This window comes from Caretta caretta, chromosome 1, assembly GCF_965140235.1.
Source record: "Caretta caretta isolate rCarCar2 chromosome 1, rCarCar1.hap1, whole genome shotgun sequence".
NCBI classification, from domain to species: domain Eukaryota; kingdom Metazoa; phylum Chordata; order Testudines; family Cheloniidae; genus Caretta; species Caretta caretta.
Genome location: NC_134206.1, coordinates 276,876,801 through 276,895,022, shown reverse-complemented (window position 1 = coordinate 276,895,022; position 18,222 = coordinate 276,876,801). Strand labels below are relative to the sequence as shown.

The 18,222-nt window shown below is 40.7% G+C and overlaps 1 protein-coding gene across 3 annotated transcripts in view; it reads right to left on the bottom strand.

Annotated features, from left to right (window-relative positions):
- Positions 1-11,332: 11,332 nt before the first annotated feature.
- The window catches only part of RASSF9 (Ras association domain family member 9), a 47,085-nt gene continuing 40,195 nt past the window's right edge, over positions 11,333-18,222 (bottom strand). For all 3 annotated transcript variants that reach the window (XM_075124307.1, XM_048835667.2, XM_048835668.2), the window contains exon 2: positions 11,333-16,638. In XM_075124307.1, coding sequence (XP_074980408.1) covers positions 15,363-16,638 — 1,276 coding nt within the window. In that variant the 3' untranslated portion in view covers positions 11,333-15,362. The remainder of the gene's footprint in view (positions 16,639-18,222) is intronic.

The following is an 18,222-nucleotide window of genomic DNA, read 5'->3' as shown; positions in this document are numbered from 1 at the left end:
TGAACGTGAGTGATTGAGAGTGTCCCCATGACAGCTGGGAATGAGTCTCCCAGCCCGGGTACTCAGACTTGTGCTAGTGGGACTCACACTAGTACGCTAAAAACATGTGTGTGGACTTGCGGCACCAGCAGAGGCACAAGCTGGCCAGCCAAGCTTGGATGCAGTGGTTAAGGTGGGTTTGAACTCAGGTGGCTCCACTGGGGCCACAGCATCCACACAGATATTTTTAGTGCACTATTGACGAGTGCCAGCCCCGGCAGCATGAGTCTGTTTACCTAGGCTGTGAGGCCAACTCCCAGCTACACTGTAGACATTAGGATTTGATCCACAGGCCTACCACAAGGCATGCATAAGAGACAGTGTATTTAGACACTGTTGTCCCACTGCAATTCTTATGATTTAAGGATGGGTGAATGTGTGCCTATGCCTGTTACTTCAATTGAAGGAAATGATACTGGGATGGGGACCTGTTTGTTTTTGTTTTGTTTCTGATAGACTCCAAATGTAAGTCTAGATCTCTGAAGTAACAGTGGAGTAGCTTGAGGCAGGCAGATAAGTGAAAGAGACCATTTTATTTTGAATTGATTTCAGTTAAGTACAAATAATGGCACTGAGGCCTAATTAACAAATATTTGTACAGCATCAAACAATTGCTGCTCACCTTCGATCAGTCCGGGACGCCAGCTTTCATTGAAAGAAGCATCTTTCTACTTCCTCCCAAGTAGGTGGGGCAGCAAAGGAAATGCTCCCCATAAACATCCACAAAGCTACCTTATTATCCACCTTCAAATCCTTCTTTAAAATCTCCTTTGCTGTGATGCCTGTGGAAAAAAATCTTGACGACGGTCATTCAGCTGTTGTGCTGAGACCACTGTCTATCATGCTGACCAGTATTGTCTCATTGTTTCCAGTCTGTGTGTAGCCATCTGTTGTCTCTTGTCTTATCCTTAGCTTGCAAGAACCTTGGGGGAGGGACTGTCTTTTCGTTTTGTGTGTACAGCGCCTAGGTCCTAGGCACTACAGTAATACTACTAATAAATAAATATATAAATAACAAAGTGGCTTAGTGACCCACAGACGAAAGACACCATCTAAGGGCATAGATGTCTTTATTAAAAACATTAAAAGGAGCTGGGAACCTTCCAGAGTCTCTCATCAAGGCCTGATCTATACCATCGGTAAAGCTGATCCAATTTTTTCAAAATTTGATTATTTTTTTCAACATTCAAATTTCAGTGAAAACACATCACATTCCCTCAATCCTCTGCCCCTCTCCCCGTTCACAATTTTTGACCAGCTGTAACTATCACACCTGGGATTTGCTGTATAAAGTGTCCTGCTCTGCACCTCAGCCCCTTTTGTGGGGGATTATTTTAGACATTCATCTCATTTAGATTCTTTCCAACCACTGTTGTATTGATTTCATGGGCTAAACGACTTAAAGGTGTTATTAACGTTTTCACTTTTCAACACTGAAGCAGTATTACAAAGCTTTTTTAAAAAAAAACAAACCACCAGAGGTGTGGTTTTATTTAGTTTTTTGGCAAACATTTAAAAGCACTCATTCACTCATTCTATAGGTGAAAGTTTATTCATGAAACACAAGAAAGAACAAGAAACTAAAACCAAGCATTTATACTGAAACTGAAATTGAGTAATTATGCAAAACAAACTATTAAAACCCATGAAATTCTCTTTTCTTTTAAAGGCAAAAAGTCAGAGTCTCTTATTTTCACTAACAATTTTTTTTGGTTAAAAAGGAAAGAGTTAATTTTACTCTCTCAGTCCTCATGTGTGAAAGGTATTCTCTTCTCCTGTTTTTTACAGCCAGATAGATACAGACAGGTGGAGGAGAGAGAGGATAGAAATGGATGGGGAAGGTGGGGGTAAAGGCTTTTGTTGATATTTTTGGAATCCTGGATGGCTGGTCAGTTACAAATGGATGCTTTGGTTGGCACCTGTTGCTTGGTCCCTTGTTCACATTCCAATCAGAGACATTATCTGGTTAGGTCCTTCCTCCTTAGGCATAGCAGAGTTCTGGCTATCTCATCGTGGTGTGCTGATGCAGTGCAGTTGATTTCAGGATTCAAAGAAAAACGGAGAAAGTGAGAGATAGGGTAGAATAGGGCAGGGACAGATAGTAACACAAAAGGAAAGGAGGTGGAACTGTATCTTATGTGTCTCTGTGGTCCAGGGAATTAGCTATGATGAGATGAGGCATGGATGTCATGATGGCTTTCAGGACCCATAGAGGAAAAACAGTTCCATAACCAAGAACAAGGCCTGCTGACTTGCTGCTCAGGAAGAACATTCTTTGGTTTGGGCTTCTCCCTTTGTCTTTGGAGTCAGGGACATGGAGATGAGATGGGATGACGCAAGAGCTGCCAAGATTTTTCAAAATCTCTTTTTAAGAATCCCAAAAAGGGCAACAACAAATGGGTGGCATAGTTTATCCCCTCATTATTTTTGTCCACAAATTAGGCCTGTTTTGGGTCATTACTCTTTGGGCTTACATCTTCTGCTTTTACCAAGCATGTTTGCAACATTGTCCTTGAACCAGATCAGTAGGCCCTTGTTTCCTGAACTAATTTAGTCTCTCTGGTTTCTTTGCACCTGTTTATAACATTCATTATTAAAAACAACCTATTTTCTACCAACTTTTGTTATGATAGGTCATTATAACATCTTAGGAACTTTCACAGATTGTTTACAGATAAGTTTGCAATTAAAGTAAATTTTTAAGGCCAATTTTACACTACCACACAAGGCCTTGACACAGAGAGGCAGCCACAAGCATGTAAGTTAAAATCAAAAGAGAAAAGAATTGAACGGGAGAGGGGAAGACGTGAACTTATATTGCTTGCAGCTTTGTGTGGTGGGGGACCTTTCAGACCCCCTTCATGTGTGGCCTTGTGGAACATTAACTAAAAAGGATGAAATGACTGCTTCCCTGATGTGTGCACCAGACAGCAAATCAATAGCCAGCAATTTAAAAGGGCATGTGTCAATATCAAGCCCCACACCATTGTTTTCTGATGCTTTTGACATTTGTTCTAAGTACATTTAATGGACTTCTTGCACTGGTATCATATAAACAACTTTTCTGACCCTCCACTAATCTATATAACATGAAGCTTCCTCCTAACATCATTGTGGGGCTTGTGCGTGCGTTTAAGGATATAAGATAAAGACATTCTTAGGAAATGTTTTTTAGAAGCCCCCATTGTTGCTGTAGTCTTATGGCACTAACCATTAAAGACAGCTGAGTGCTGGTTACATGGGCAGAAAGATCAAAAGGCCTAAACAGACCGTGACCTTGACCCATGTGCCTTATGACCCAGAGAGAGTATTTAAAATAAAAAAGGTAAAAGGTTCCTTAATTTATATACATAGTAGACCTGTCCCATGTCAGAGTAAACTAGATCAAAGAGAAGAGGAAATTAGATATTAAGGACCGAAAGCCAGGTTCTGCCACCCTTACTCACTTTGGGTGAAATCCTGGCCCAATGAGAGTTTTGTCACTGACTTCAACGGGGCTAAGATTATACCCTTTGAGCTGGATTTTAATTTTACAGTTAGCCCTAGGTAAGGGGTGGCATGTAGCTGTCCTACCCCAAGAGTACCCCAGAGAATGAATTATATCTCAGAGAGCCACAATTTCTCCCCTGTTCCCCCTTTGCTCTGGTGAGCAGGAACTTACTTCACCTATCTAGGCCAGGGAGTTGGAGGATTTTCCCTCTACTTATTCTTCTCTACCTCTGTCCCACCCACTTCGGAAAAGTTTCAAACATATAAGCCCTGCTTGTTCCAGCCTTGTGACTGATTGTGCCTGTTTCAGCCCTGTGTTGCAATCTCAGAAGGAATGAATACGGGAATAAATGGGCTCTTATTGTGAGTAAGGCAATGGTCCCCAACCTTTCTTGTGGGAATTGCAAATTGCTATTCCCAGAAGACTGTGAGGGGAACATTTCTCGGTGGCATTTCTGCTGTGGGGTGTCCTGCGGGCACACAAAAATGCCCTGGCTGGTGCCAAGGCACCCAGAGGCACTGCATTGGGGACCCCTGGAGTAAGGTCTGTGTCAATTTAGTCAATTAGTACCTTATTCAATGAGTACATACACTGTTTCTATTCAAGGAATAAGGTGCATCTTGGAGTGAGTATAGTTGTCAGAATCCATCCCAGAGAAAAGAAGGTTGCTCTAGAGAATAAGGATGCCTTTGTAGCTAAGATGGTAGCACACACTGTAGAAGATCTGATTCTGGTAGACATGTCTGAATGCCTCTGTTTATTCATAGATTTCAAGGTCAGAAGAGACAATTTTGATCATCTAGTCTGACCTCCTGTATAACACAGGCCATAGAACTTCCACAAAATACCTCCTAGAGCAGAGGTTCTCAAACTGTGGTCTGTGGACCACCAGTGGTCCGTGAGCTCCATTCAGGTGGTCCGCGGATAGTTCCCTCTAAGATGCGCACCTTGGCGGCCGCAAACAACAGAATGAAGGGCCATCCACCTAATTAGTGGTGCTGCACAGGTGTGACTCCACTAATTAGGTGCCTGGACCCTGGAGAACACATACATGTAAGGTGAGGTGGTGGTCTTGGGGGGAATAGAGGGTACGTGGGAGGGGGCAGTGGGGTGAGAAGAGGGTGTGGAGAGAATTGGGATGTGCAGGGCTGTGGCGTCCAGAGAAAGAGGCAACTTTCACCAGCTCCAGGGCTGTGGCTGCTGGGGAGAGACGGCCCTCCTTCCCAGCCCAGCTAGGGGGCTGCCGCAGCAGGGGAGACCCTCCTCTTTCCCAGCCCCAGCTATTGGGGGCTGCCATGGCGGGGGAGAGAGGGCACATCCATCGCATTAGAAAGGTAAGACTACTGTTATTAAAATATGAGTTGTGTGCTTTTATTTGTAGACCAAAAAAACATTAATTATTAAGGTTTTTTTATATAACACTTTTATCCAAAGTGCTTTACAATAGTTAGCTAATGCTACAAGCAACATTTGGAAAAATCATTAAGTGGTCCACCGAGACCCTCAGTAATTTTCAAGTGGTCCGTGAAAAAAAAAAGTTTTGGAACTGCTGTGCTGGAGGATATCTTTTAGAAAAACATCCATTCTTGATTTTAAAAAATTGTCATTAACGAAGAATCCTCCACGAACCTTGGTAAATTATTCCAGTTGTTAATTACTCTCACTGTTAAAAATGTATACCCTATTTCCAATCTGAATTTGTTGAGCTTCAATTTCCAGCCACTGAATCATGTTATACCTTTCTCTGCTTGATTGAAGAGCCCATTATTAAATATTTGTTCCTCAAACAAATATTTACAGATGGTGATCAAGTCACCCCATAATCTTCTCTTTGTTAAGCTAAATAAATTGAGCTCTTTGAGTCTACCACTATAAAGCATGTTTTTTCATCTTTTAATCATTCTCAAAGATCTTCTCTGAACCATCACTAATTTATCAACATCCTTCTTGAGTTGTGGGTACCTGAACTGGCGACAGTATTCTGGCAGTGGGCGCTTCAGTGCCAAATGGAGAGTTAAAATAATCTCTGTACTCCTACTCGAGATTCCCCTGTTTATGCATCCCAGGATCTCATTAGTTCTTTTGGCCACACCGTCAGATGGGGAGTTCATGTTCAGCTGATTATCTACCCTGACCCCAAAATCTTTCTCAGAGTCACAGCTTCCCAGGCTAGAGTCCAACATTAGCTTTCTTCCCACCTGTAAAATAGGGATGATAATACTTCCTTTGGCTATTTAGATGGTAAATTCCTTAGGGCAGGGAATGTATTTATTTTCACAGCACCTAGTGCAACAGAGCTTTGATCTTCCACGGCACCCAAATGAAACCACTCTTGGCTGAGCACTCTGAAACAAAGCTGTCATCCCAGCAAAGGTGGGATTGGTTGACCTACATGATGGTTGAAGTCGGGGTAGGGAAATGCCCTCCCACAGCAAACTTTAAGGTATTTTCCCATTCAGACAATTTTAGTCTGGCCCATCTTTCTCCCAAACATCCTTCAGAAGCTCACTAGGGGTTACTGTGGCCTACAGCTGCAATAACCCTGTACTTGATGATGAAACGGGGAGGGTTTTTGGCATAAGCTCTTTCCCATTCCCCCTCATCCGCTTCATTCAATCCACAACATGAGTTAGTATACATTAGGCCTGACCATCCTCAAAATCATTCCTAGTTGGCCAGAAGGCAACTTAATATCATTTGGTTTGACCTTCTGTGTAACATAGCCATAGAATTTCACTAATAATTCCTGCAGTGGAGCACATCGTTCTTCCCTACTACATAAGTGAACGCTGTCAAGCACACTAACTTGTGGTTGAATTGAATCATAAAGACAACCAGTGTCAATTTAAGGACTCCAAGCAAAGATGATATCACTTTCCCTTGCCAACCTGATCCACGAGAAGATTAACTTCAATGTTAAATGGTTGTATCTGACTCCCAATTTGACTCAAAAGAAATCTGGAAATACAGTGATGTTGGATGTGATCCAAAAACCTGAATTCACTTGTGCCCAGGAAATGGGTCAAATTTTCAAGAATTCTCCATTCCATTTGTGTGTATTCCTTTGTTTTGCTTTCCTTTTCTAACCATGTTTTAGGAATATGAATGTTATGATTTGGTTTGGTTTTGCTTCCTTTTATCCTTCCTCCTTTTAATTCATTCCATTTTTTTACTCATCCCACAGTTAGGCTCCTACTCTCTCTCTTTCTTTCCCAGAATGAAGTCTAGGGATAGGGGTGGGCTGCAAAGCCTGAGCTTTAGCCCAAGCAGCAACTTCAAAGCACTATCCACACAACTATTTTTGGAGCCTTGGTGTGAGCTCTGCTAGCCTGAGTCTGCCAGCTGGGCCTGAAAGACTCATTTCCAGGAACTGTGACACACACTTAAGGACCAGAAGGTCTGTGACCAGCTAGCCCTGTTTGAAACCCAGCTGGGAGGGGTCAGGTAGTCCTTATAAAAGATTGAGAGTTCATCTGAAGGCTGGCTCCTGTGACTGGACCTGTAGAAGAGAAAGACAGACACACAGAATCAAAGTCTTCTGGGCCCTGTGGCCTGTGTTGGTCAGTAGAACAGCTTTGGTTTGTGTAACTTTGGAATTTTTTTTTGTTTTAATTAATAAACTATTCCCTGAAGGAAGGGACTGAAAGAGGTTTGGGTGTGGTCAGGTGTTAGTCCTTTCAGGGCTGGGAAGACATTGAAATCAGTGGAAGTTGCATGGAGCCCCAGACACATGACTGATAACTATCTGAAGTAAAGAAAGGAGAATTGGAATCAAACTAGAGGTGGGTGAACAGCTCAGATAAAATTCATGTTCACATGATCTAGACCAGCTGAAAGGACTGAACATTGTAGATTCTATTTAGAAGAATTTGTCTGTCACCACAATCTAATACCAGTTCAGAAGAGTCCATGCTTCTCCAGGGCTTGTATGATAAGATAATGCTGGCTTCATGAGAAAAAATTGGCTAAGATGTCTATCTAGAGCTCTGAATACAGTAGAACCTCAGAGTTATGAACACCTCAGGAATGGAAGTTGTTCGTAAGTCTGAAATGTTCATAACTCTGAACAAAAAGTTATGGTTGATCTTTCAAAAGTTTACAACTGAACATTGACTTACTACAGCTTTGAAACTTTGCTATGCAGAAGAAAAATGATGCTTTCCTTTTATTTTTTTTTAGTAGTTTAACAATTCTGTACTATATTTGCCTTTTTTTCCCCTTGCTGCCACCTGATTGTGTACTTCCGGTTCTAAATGAGGTGTGTGGTTGACTGGTCAGTTCGTAACTCTGGTGTTCGTAACTCCGAAGTCCTATTGTATATGGAGGAAGGGCCAGCCATTTCCTCAGGCAGGTAGCTGTCTTCTGACATCTACGGTCTAGAATTGAGCTGCAGACATTATGTGGGCTCAGATGTACACCTTAATATAATGTCTTCATGTAATATTCTGCATTGTGGGGCATTTCAATTTTATTTTCACAAAATTTTGCAGTTAGAAAACAAAAAGTGAACTTCTGATCCAAGATGTCTTTGCATCTGATCCTTCTGAATGAAAACAATCACAGTCAAAATGACTCTGGATTTTTACCTAGGTAGTGATGCAAGGCTATTTTGTCCTAGAGGACTTAATTATTTTACTGGAGATAAGCAAGTGAGTATCAGGATAATAATTATTATTTTTTACTAAGGGATTGCTTAATTTCCAAAAGAAAAATTCTCCAGAAATGGAAGTCAGTGAAGGGGATAAACATTATAAGCCAAATTTTCAAATGCTCAAGGAACAGGTGAGTCAGGCCAAATGTATATGTACGGGTTACACAAGCAGAAGCTTGCATTTACATGCACAAATGACTAGATTTTCACACCCATACATGGGATTCAGCAGATCTAGCACATACATTTTGCATTTTGTGAAGCTCATCAACTGCATAAGCCTTTGGAAAATGGACTTGCACTCAGTTTTAAGTGTTAATTTAATTTTAATTAATTTTAAGTGTTTTTGTTAATATAAAAAATCCAACTAAATTGGAAGGTATAAAAATCTGAATTCTAGTCAGGTTTTCTAGAGTTTATTTTTATTCTGATACATTAGCTTTCCGTTCTGTAAAATTGTGACTTTCATACATATTTGCTAAACAGATGTAGTGTGAGATTTAAGTACATAACTCTCAACTCATCAAAATACTTAAGCACCTGCTTAAACTTAAACATGTGCTTTTTATTTCCTTAATTGGAATAGTTTCCTGGATCAGACCTTAAAGTCTGTAGAGCTGATCTAGCTCCCATTGAAGTTAATAGCCAATCTCCCACAGACTTCAATGGGGCAGGACTGAATCATATGAGGCTGATTTTTCAGAGATATTGTGCCCCCAACAACTCAAGTTGAAGACAGTCAGCATGTGGGGGGCTTAGCATCTCTGAAAACTCATGTCTGGTGTGAAAGCCAAGGCATTAGTTAGAACAATAGTTCTTCCTCTTCACTGGAGCTGGTCAATTTTTTTTTTTAATGGAACAATTTTCTGACAAACAATGCCCTTTTCACAAAACTGAAATTTTCAGTGAGAAGATCTCAGTTTTGACAAAACAAACACCCAGAGCCCCACTTCCCATCAGGGTCTCTGGCTGCCTGCCTTGAAGGCTCTTGTCAATTTTACTTTCTGTCAGTGAAATTGACAAAAGCTTTCCTAGTGGGCTGTTCCTGACTTCCCCACAAGTTCTGAGAACACAGAGGCAGCGAGTTGGCAAAGTTGGAAGGAAGGCTGAGAGTCTGAGAATTGCCTGTCTATGCTTCTTTGCCCTGGAGCTTAGGTGGGGAGGCTGGGAGTCAGAGCAGCCAGGCTGCAGGCTCTTGTCAATGTCACTTGTGAATTTGACAAGACCTTCCCTGCAGGAAACTAGGAAGCCAAAAAAATCACTTTTGGATTGCCTGTAACTGACATTTATCTTGAAGACCCTTCCTGCAAAATATGTCACATTTTTGACATTTTGTCCTGGTTTGGGATGAAATTATTTTCAAAAACATGAATTTTTAGGGGGGTCAGGGGGATCAGGGATTTCCATTTTCCAGCTCTCTACTTTCTATGTTAAGATGATGATCCAATGTGGACAACATGACATACATTGGAGATAGATAATTTATGCTGAATAAAGTTAATGAAATATTACTGAGTAAAGAATATCACTCTGCTGTGACATTGCACTCCATATGTTTTATGAAAATATGCTTGTGAATATGATGTAACTGGAATATGCTTTATGCAAAAGATCTCTTGTAAGGTATTGTTACAAATCTCATAATCTACTGAGTGTGTTCATCCTATTTGTTTGCATGCATTATTTCTATGTCTGGATTTAGGAGAATAAGATATAATCTTGTATTACTGATGTAGACATATTTAGTGGAAGCCATTAAGGGTGCTTCAGAGTCAATGAACTGTAAATGGCTCTGTTTACTTGCAAACCTTCCTGTGTACCTGTGGGCTAGCCCAGGGAGAATGGAGGCTGGGGTCTCACAGGACATGTGACCATGTCACATGATACTGGAATCCATCTAAATCCTTGTACTTTTCCACTGATGAGACGGGGGTGGGGACAAGCACAGACAAAAGATTCCAGCCTTGTGCCAAACCTATAAAGGGGTGGAGCAGGACAAAAGTGGCTGCCAGTCATGAGAAAACCCCTGATTACCACCTGGAACAAGGATTGTACCAGGGGAAAGGATTGGGCCCACACTAGGAAGTCTAGTCTGTGAAAGAAGCTTATAGGAACATCTTTGAGGGAGAGATATTACCTGTAATAAGTTTCTTCATGTATTAGGCTTAGACTTGAGTGTTTTTGCTTTATTTTGCTTGGTGACTTACTTTGCTCTATCTGTTATTATTTGAAACCACTTAAATCCTACTTTTTATACTTAATAAAATCACTTTTGTTTATTAATAAACACAGAGTGATTAATTTCCAATTAAGGAAATACCTGTGCATCTCTCTCTATCAGTGTTATAGAGGGCGGACAATTTATGAATTTACCCTGTATAAGCTTTATACAAAGTGAAACAGATTTATTTGGGGTTTGGATCCCATTGGGAACTGGGTGTCTGGGTGCTGGAGAACGGTAACCTGCTGAGCTGTTTTCAGTTAAGTCTGCAGCTGGATCTGTGTTAACCTGGGTCTGTGTTGCAGCGGGCTAGCATGTCTGACTCGAGAAGGCAGGATTCTGGAGTCCCAAGGTGGCAGAGGGGATTATTTTTTGGAATTGGAAATCAGATCAGGTGACAGTCCTAAGGGGATCTCAGTGACCAAACCCATCACATATGCTTTTTGCCATACAATATACCATTTGAATTTCAATCATCAATAATGCCACCATGGATGCTCCAGTAGTCTGTTTCATTAAAGAGTGGAAATGTAAAAAAATCAACAATGATGCCTTTGGGAAAAGTGGTAGCTTATATGTGTTGTCAGCCTCAAGCCTTAGAATGAAGGTTCAACTCTGAACTTTAACCTATTTGCTAGACTCAGATGCACTGCATTAGGGCCCATAAATACATGCACATATTTCACACAAGACATTTCCCCCGTCCCTCCACTTTATGCACTCAGACTGGAGGATCAAATTTGGCCCTTAGTTTTGAAGTGAAAATTTGTTGGGTATTGCAGAATATAGACAAGCATGTAATAATTCTGAAATTACACTGTAATTATTGACCATGTAAATGAATGGCAAATACTGTACACTTCTACATAATCAAGTGATAATTATGTTCTTTTATTTGTCTTCTAAATGAAAGAGTCGTCAAGAGCCTGAAACAGGTAATTAAATTTTTACTTATCTGGTTCTATCAAAATTTGTAAAATTACACATTAATCATGCAGAAACATGAAATTATATCCAGGATACACTGGGAAAATAACAGAGGTTATATAGGTTATTTTATATATGCAAGAGTGAATTCTTCAGTGAAGCCCTTGCGAGTTTGCAGACCAAATTCTCATCTGGTGTAAATCAGTGCCTCTTCACTGACTTCAGCTACACCATTTTATAACAGCTGAGGTTCTTGTCCTGGATACATATCTGAATCCAAATTATCCCAACTCAAAATAGCAGTGGTGCAGGCCCACTCATCTGGCTATTCTTCCCCATCCTCAACAGATAACTATCTGGCATCAAAACAACACTTCTCCCTTCCTCCTCCTGAATCCAGTGTCCTGACTTTCCCTATATTGTACTCTAATTCATACCCTTTTATTCTTTGGTGCAGAGATTTTTTTCCCCCTCACTCTGAGCTGTTGCACCACCATGCAGCACTTCTTTGTGCTTCCCTTATTCAAGCATTGCTCACCCAATGGAATTGCATGAGTCATAAAATCAGAGTTCAAGGCCCAGAGAAACATGACTTGAGAGACAGGAAATGAACATAAGGGTTTAATATTTTGCAGTTCCCAAGGGAAGGCAAAAATCGTCGCCAATCTAGGAGAAAGACAATTTTCTGTGGAACTCATGGCCAGGGGATGTTGTGAAGGCCAAAACTATAACTGGATTCAAAAAAGAATTAGATAAGTTCATGGAGGATAGGTCCATCAATAGCGCTTAGCCAAGATGGTCAGGGATGTAACCCCATGCTCTGAGTGTCCCTAGGCCTCTGGCAGCCAGAAACTGGGACTGGATGACTGGGGCTGGTTCACTTGATAATTGCCCTGTTCTGATCATTCCCTCTGAAGCATCTGGCATTAGCCACTGTTGGAAGACAGGATACTGAGCTAGATGGACCATTCATCTGACCCAATATGGCAGTTCTTATGTTCTATTAATTGAGTAGGGAAAGAAGACAAAAGGATAAAATTGGGAAAGTGTTTTTTTCCCCCAAAATACCTTGATGGTGTGCGAAGTTTGAATTAATAAGGGATTTAGCAACAGGCGGGAGCTAAAACAGCACTGAGCATGTACTGTATTGCATTTCTTATTTAAGCCTATCTAAGGAATTCAGGTTTGATTCAGACAGTGAGGCTGAGCTTCAAACCATTGTGGATTATTTTTTAAATAAAATTGTATCCAGCCTTGGTTTTCTTGGGTTTTTTTTCTCAATAGAAAGCAATATCCTTCAAATCTGCACATTACAAGGGATGGGTGCACAATCAAGCATGCTGTGTGGGTGAAATTCACCTCTTTGTGAAGGGCCAGCACAAGGTCTGTGGATCACATAAAGAGAGCTAGGCAAAATTGTTTTCATACTAATTGTCTGTTCAATGGAAAATGTAGTTTTGGTCAATCCGCAGATTTGACATATATGGTTTGAGCAAGTCGCAAAGCAATCAGCAGTAGCTGGTGTTGGTGGCAGCAAATGCAGTGAAGCTGCTGGTGTCTCTTTCCCTCATTTTAACCTTCTAGGAGGGCACTCACCTGGGATGTGGGAAACCCAAGTTTGAATCCCTACTCCAGAGCAGAGCTGAAATGGACTCTTCTGATTCACTGAAAATTTCCAGAATTTTCAGATTTAGTTCAATCCAAACCTAATTCTTCATATTATTATTTTTGGAATTGCCACCTAATTTAAAAATCAATTACTCACCCAGCTCTGCAAAAAAAAACCCTATTTTGATGAAGGGCATATGTGGGAATTAAGTGGCCCAAAGACATTGTGCTGGCCTTCTGCACAGGAAAGAATTTCAATAGGAAAAGACAGGCTAGAAACTGTATTTATAAAAACTGCTGACACAGACAAAATCTCTAACTGCACAAGAACTCATGAAATACATTAGCCTGCCCTCAACATTCAAAGTTCTGAACTGAGAAGTGCATGCAACGTCTAATATCAGTACATGACACACAGAGTACAAAAGATGCTGAGTTGTGTTAATAAATTATTAAAAAGTTAAGATATCTTGTTTGCTGTAAATCTGAGTTTCCATCAGAACGCATGTATCTGAGCTCCACACGTTACACTTGAAGCATCCCAAGCATTCTATATAATGTTGAGTGATAAAATATATTAAGTCAGCCAAGACAGATACCTGCAAACACAAACCCTCTTCATAAAGTCCAGAGTTCACAAGTCTTTAAAAAACAAACAATTTGTGGTGTTCAGGAAATGTTGCTCTCCAAAGTCATATTTACAATCTTATCACCATAGTTTTCTAGTCATTTTGAAAACCAGATGACTGGCAGACACTTGAGGGTGATGGGAGGACCCTAATGAACACCAAAGTATAGGAAAGGAAAAGAACGTCGTTGAAATTCTTTTAGATTTATGCCATCTAAATGTCATCTTTTCATTCATCATTTAAGACTTAAGTCCAGGATCTGAGTGAACTTTGTGTTGCTTAGCTAGCACTGTACATAGTTCCCCTTAAATACATTTAGTCAGGTTTCAGGGTAAATTTTCAAACATTCCTAAGTGACTTAGGGGCCAGATCCTCAAAAGTATTAGGCATCTAACTCCCACCAATTTCAATGGTAGTTAGGTCCTAAATATCTGTGAAGATCTAGTCTCCAGAAGCCTAAGAGCTTATCTACCACAGGGAGTTATTCCAATAAACCTATTCCTAATTAATTATTCCTTATTAACTCCATGTATGGAAGCTCTCATTCTGGAATGAGAAATTCCAAACATGGTATTAAATCAGGAACAATTCTCTTTAAATTCTCATTTACCCTATTCCAGATTAGCTTTTGACTCTAAATCTTGCTGAAAGTCAATGTGACAGATTGCTAGAGTATGTCTACACTGCAATTAAACACCCACAGCTGGCCCATGTCAGCTGATTTGTGTTCAAGGGGCTTAGGCTAAGGGGCTGTTTAATTGCGGGGTATATGTTTGGGCTCCAGCCCGAGCCCAAACCTGAATGTCTAAATTACAATTAAACAGCCCCTTAGCTGACATGGGCCAGCCATTGGGTTTTAATTGCAGTGTAGACATAGATTTATGTACCTCAGTCACTTCTGAAAACGGTACTTAAGTGCTTTTGAAAATTTTACCCTTTGTGATCTGTGGTAATGAAATTTAAATATACAACGTAAAAAGTATTTGCTTTTTATATCTGCTCTACAGTATCATAAAACTACATTTTAACCAATTATGTGCCTTATCCTACACCCTGTTACTCCAGTTGAATAAAGCTAGTGTAATGGAGCAGAGAATCAAGTTGTCTGTCTAAGTTGGTCTATCCCTTATGTCCACATTCCTAAAAGATTAGTCAGATGTAGAGATGGACCCAGAGAGATTAGGGGGTTTCAGATCAGGAATTTTGGTTCAGGCCACTCTCAATGAAGCTCAGTCTTACAAAACACTAAGCACTCAGGCCCCAATCCAGCAAAATTCTTTAGCATGTGTGTAACTGGAAGCACATGGGATTATTTACATGCTAAAGTATGTGTGTCAGTTTGAGCACGTGTAGTCCCTTGTGTTCACAGTTACACACATGCTAAAGTGCTTTGTTGGATTGGGGCCAGAGTGGTCAACACCTTCAGGTCCGAGATGATACGGACATGTCTATACCACAGCCTCGCAGCCTGAATAGAAAGATTGCTGTAGTGGGGCTCAAGCTAACGCACTAAAAACAGTGGATATCGATGTTTGGGCTGCAGCTGGGGCTCTCAAGCCTAGGGGGTCAGGCAGGCTTTAGAGCCTGGGCTGCAACCCGAGCTGCAACATCCACACTACTGTTTTTGGAGAGCTAGCTCAAGCCTTACTAGTACAAGTCTGTCTACCCAGGCTGGGAGGCTCACTTCCAGCTGCAGTGTAGACATACCCTATGATAACAAGAGTATTAAAAGGATAAATATCCCCCAAAGACGGTTATTTTTATATTGCTCTTTGTCATGTTCACGATGGTCTCCAGCTATGTTGACAACAGTATCATGTCTCCTAAAGCCGTTTCAGAGTCCTGACTATGAGTCGAGCTGATTCCAGTGTCAGAGTCCGTATCATTTATGTCTAAATTAGTCACTTTACGAACAAAGTCTGGCATTGCGACACACTTGCTGGTAACCTCGCTGCCTTTGGCTTGCTCTTTGCTAGCTGGACATCTGGATTCAGTTTTGTCTTTGATATGCAGTGAATTAAATTCTTCTGCAAGGAGTTCATATTCTTTTTCCTTCTTTTGCAGCAGCAAGTCCCTGTAGGTAAGCTCTTTCTGAATGCAGCTCAAGTGAGAGTGGATTCTCAAGCCATCTTTCGTACTTTTTTCCAACTCATATGTGACACTTTCTAAATTTGAGGATTCTAGTTGGCCATTTAAAGCCTCTGCCATGCATTTACCATCTCCATTTGTTTCAGTGCATACACATTTTACCTCTTTTTCAATTTCAGCACAGAGCTTTTCAATTAATAGTTTGTGATGTTTCAGTCCTTCTTCCATCTGCAAAATTCCATCACTTTTGCTCAAGTATTCATGCATCTGATGTTGACCATGTGGCACATTTGTTTGTTGCTCAGCATCATTTGGAATGACCGTTAAATAAGAATCCTGCACATAATTTTCTCCATCATTTTCTACCTGAACTAGGTGGAATTTGGCTTCACATTTTTCAATTTCCATATCCAATTCCTTCATTCGGTTTACTTGCTGATGAATGGTATGATCTTGGGAAATGATCAGATGAATCAATGTCTCCATATTGTCTCGGTCTTGCAGAGTATTGTCCTGTTTAAGTTTGGCCAGTTTCCGGAAAGTCTTTCTAACAATCCTCTTTTGCTTATCCACTGGCAACATCTTCATGTAATTCACTGGGCTGAGCTCCCATTGTCTTCCTATGTTTTGTACTATCTTTGCTTCCGCTGTCCTCCACAATGGAAATGAGAGGAAAGCATCTGACTTCACCAGAACAAAGTGCAAATTGGGTTGCTCTTCTCCCCAGGCCTTCCAAAGTCTCAGCATTTTTGTCAGCGGGGGAAGGACCCGCTCAGAGCCTCTCCATTTTTCTATGATACAATAATCACGAGGTTGTCCAAAAAGAAACCTTTTTTCTCCAAATGTAGCTTCATGTTCCTCTAGTAGAGCTTGGATCACTTCAGCACAGGTTGTGCGCTTTGTCAGTCCGCACACAATCTTCTCCTCCTGGCATACCCAAACCACTATCTCCCTTTCATCAGAAGCCATGTTCTTGTCTGGAGATCTAGAATAAGGAAACATCAAATATGAGTTATGTCAGTGGCATGCAGTGTGTAAATCAAAATGACAATCCATTTATTCTTGATATAAACTGCCAAATGGTGGGTAAAATTCCCATACCTTTAACAAAACTATATAAAACCACTAAAATGTAAATTAAGAGAACACCGGCCTTGCCTGCTTCTCTCTCACTGGACCAAAAGGAAAAAAAAATACCAACCTACCTGAATTTTAGCCAAACTACAAAGCCAAATCTCTTTTTTCAGATACTTATATATTAATTTTAAAACCCTGGCCCACCCTTTCTCTGAACTCCTGGGTGAAATTCACTTAAAGAGCAGAAGTATAGATTCATATAAAGTGCTATTCTAATTGTATTATGCTCCTAGATGAATCAAGGAATACTGGGAATCTCAGAAGAAAGTCTTTTCTCACAAGATAGCAGTATAATTTATAAATAATACACGTTCAGAAGCTTGGGATAAATGTCCAGATTTTTTTGAATGAATCACTGAATCACCAAGAATCATCTGAACCCTACAGGAGATAAAATAATAAGAAATATTGTGATGCTGAGACAAATCTGGTATGGTGCAGTTCCTTTACCCCACATCATCATAGCGTTGCCAACTCTCATTAATTTTATTGAAAGTCTTGGTGATATACAGTGTTTTTTCTTAAAGCCCCAGATCCTGTATTCAAATGATTATGGGAGAATCTCAGCTTTCATTAAAAAAATAAAATAATAAATCTAGCTCTTGTGGTTGAGGAGAAAAGCATCAAAATGTGACCTGAGTGAATGTTAAGGGGTCCAAAACCAATAAGCAAATAAAAAGAACCCCACGCTTATTTAAAACAGAAAAACCCAACTCCGCCCCCCCCAATGTTTTAATAAGCAGGATATAACACTAATGAATCCAGATTAGGCTCTAATCCTGCCCCCCAAAAAAGAAAACCCCACCAAAAACCCCACTCATAATTTTTACACCCATTTTGTGACTTTTGAGGGAGTGACTTATGATTTCCAACTGCTTGAGGTCGGTAATACTCTACATCACCAGCAAAGATGTGGCATCTCGGAAGGATTATAGCCATTGATGCAGAGCTGTCATAGAGGCATCTACAGCTCCACTCCTTCCTGCTGCCAGCGCAGGCGATGCAGTGAAGAGGAATGCCCAGAACACGGCTCCATTGAGCAGATGTCCAGGATTAATTTCCTTAAACTGTTTCAGTTTATATCTGAGGTGTGGCCCCAGAGAATGGGAAGAGAGCCCCCATGCAGCCTGGCCATACCCCAGGACCTGGCCCATTGTTTAGCTCTAGACACATCCTCTGAGCACAATACATTATGGTGAATCATTATGGTGTAGATTCAAATGAACGAGCTTTAATCCACTTCCATGTAGAAAGCTTGAAAAATGCAGGGATAATGGAAATGTGGTCGACGTAGAAAGTATTTGATGCTACAATAGTTAGCATCTAAGACTGAGTCACAGTGTTTTTCTAGGCTCATGTGCCATAGCAGGATTAGCGCCTAATCTGGATTCATTAGTGTTACATCCTGCTTATTAAAACATTCCTGCTGGTT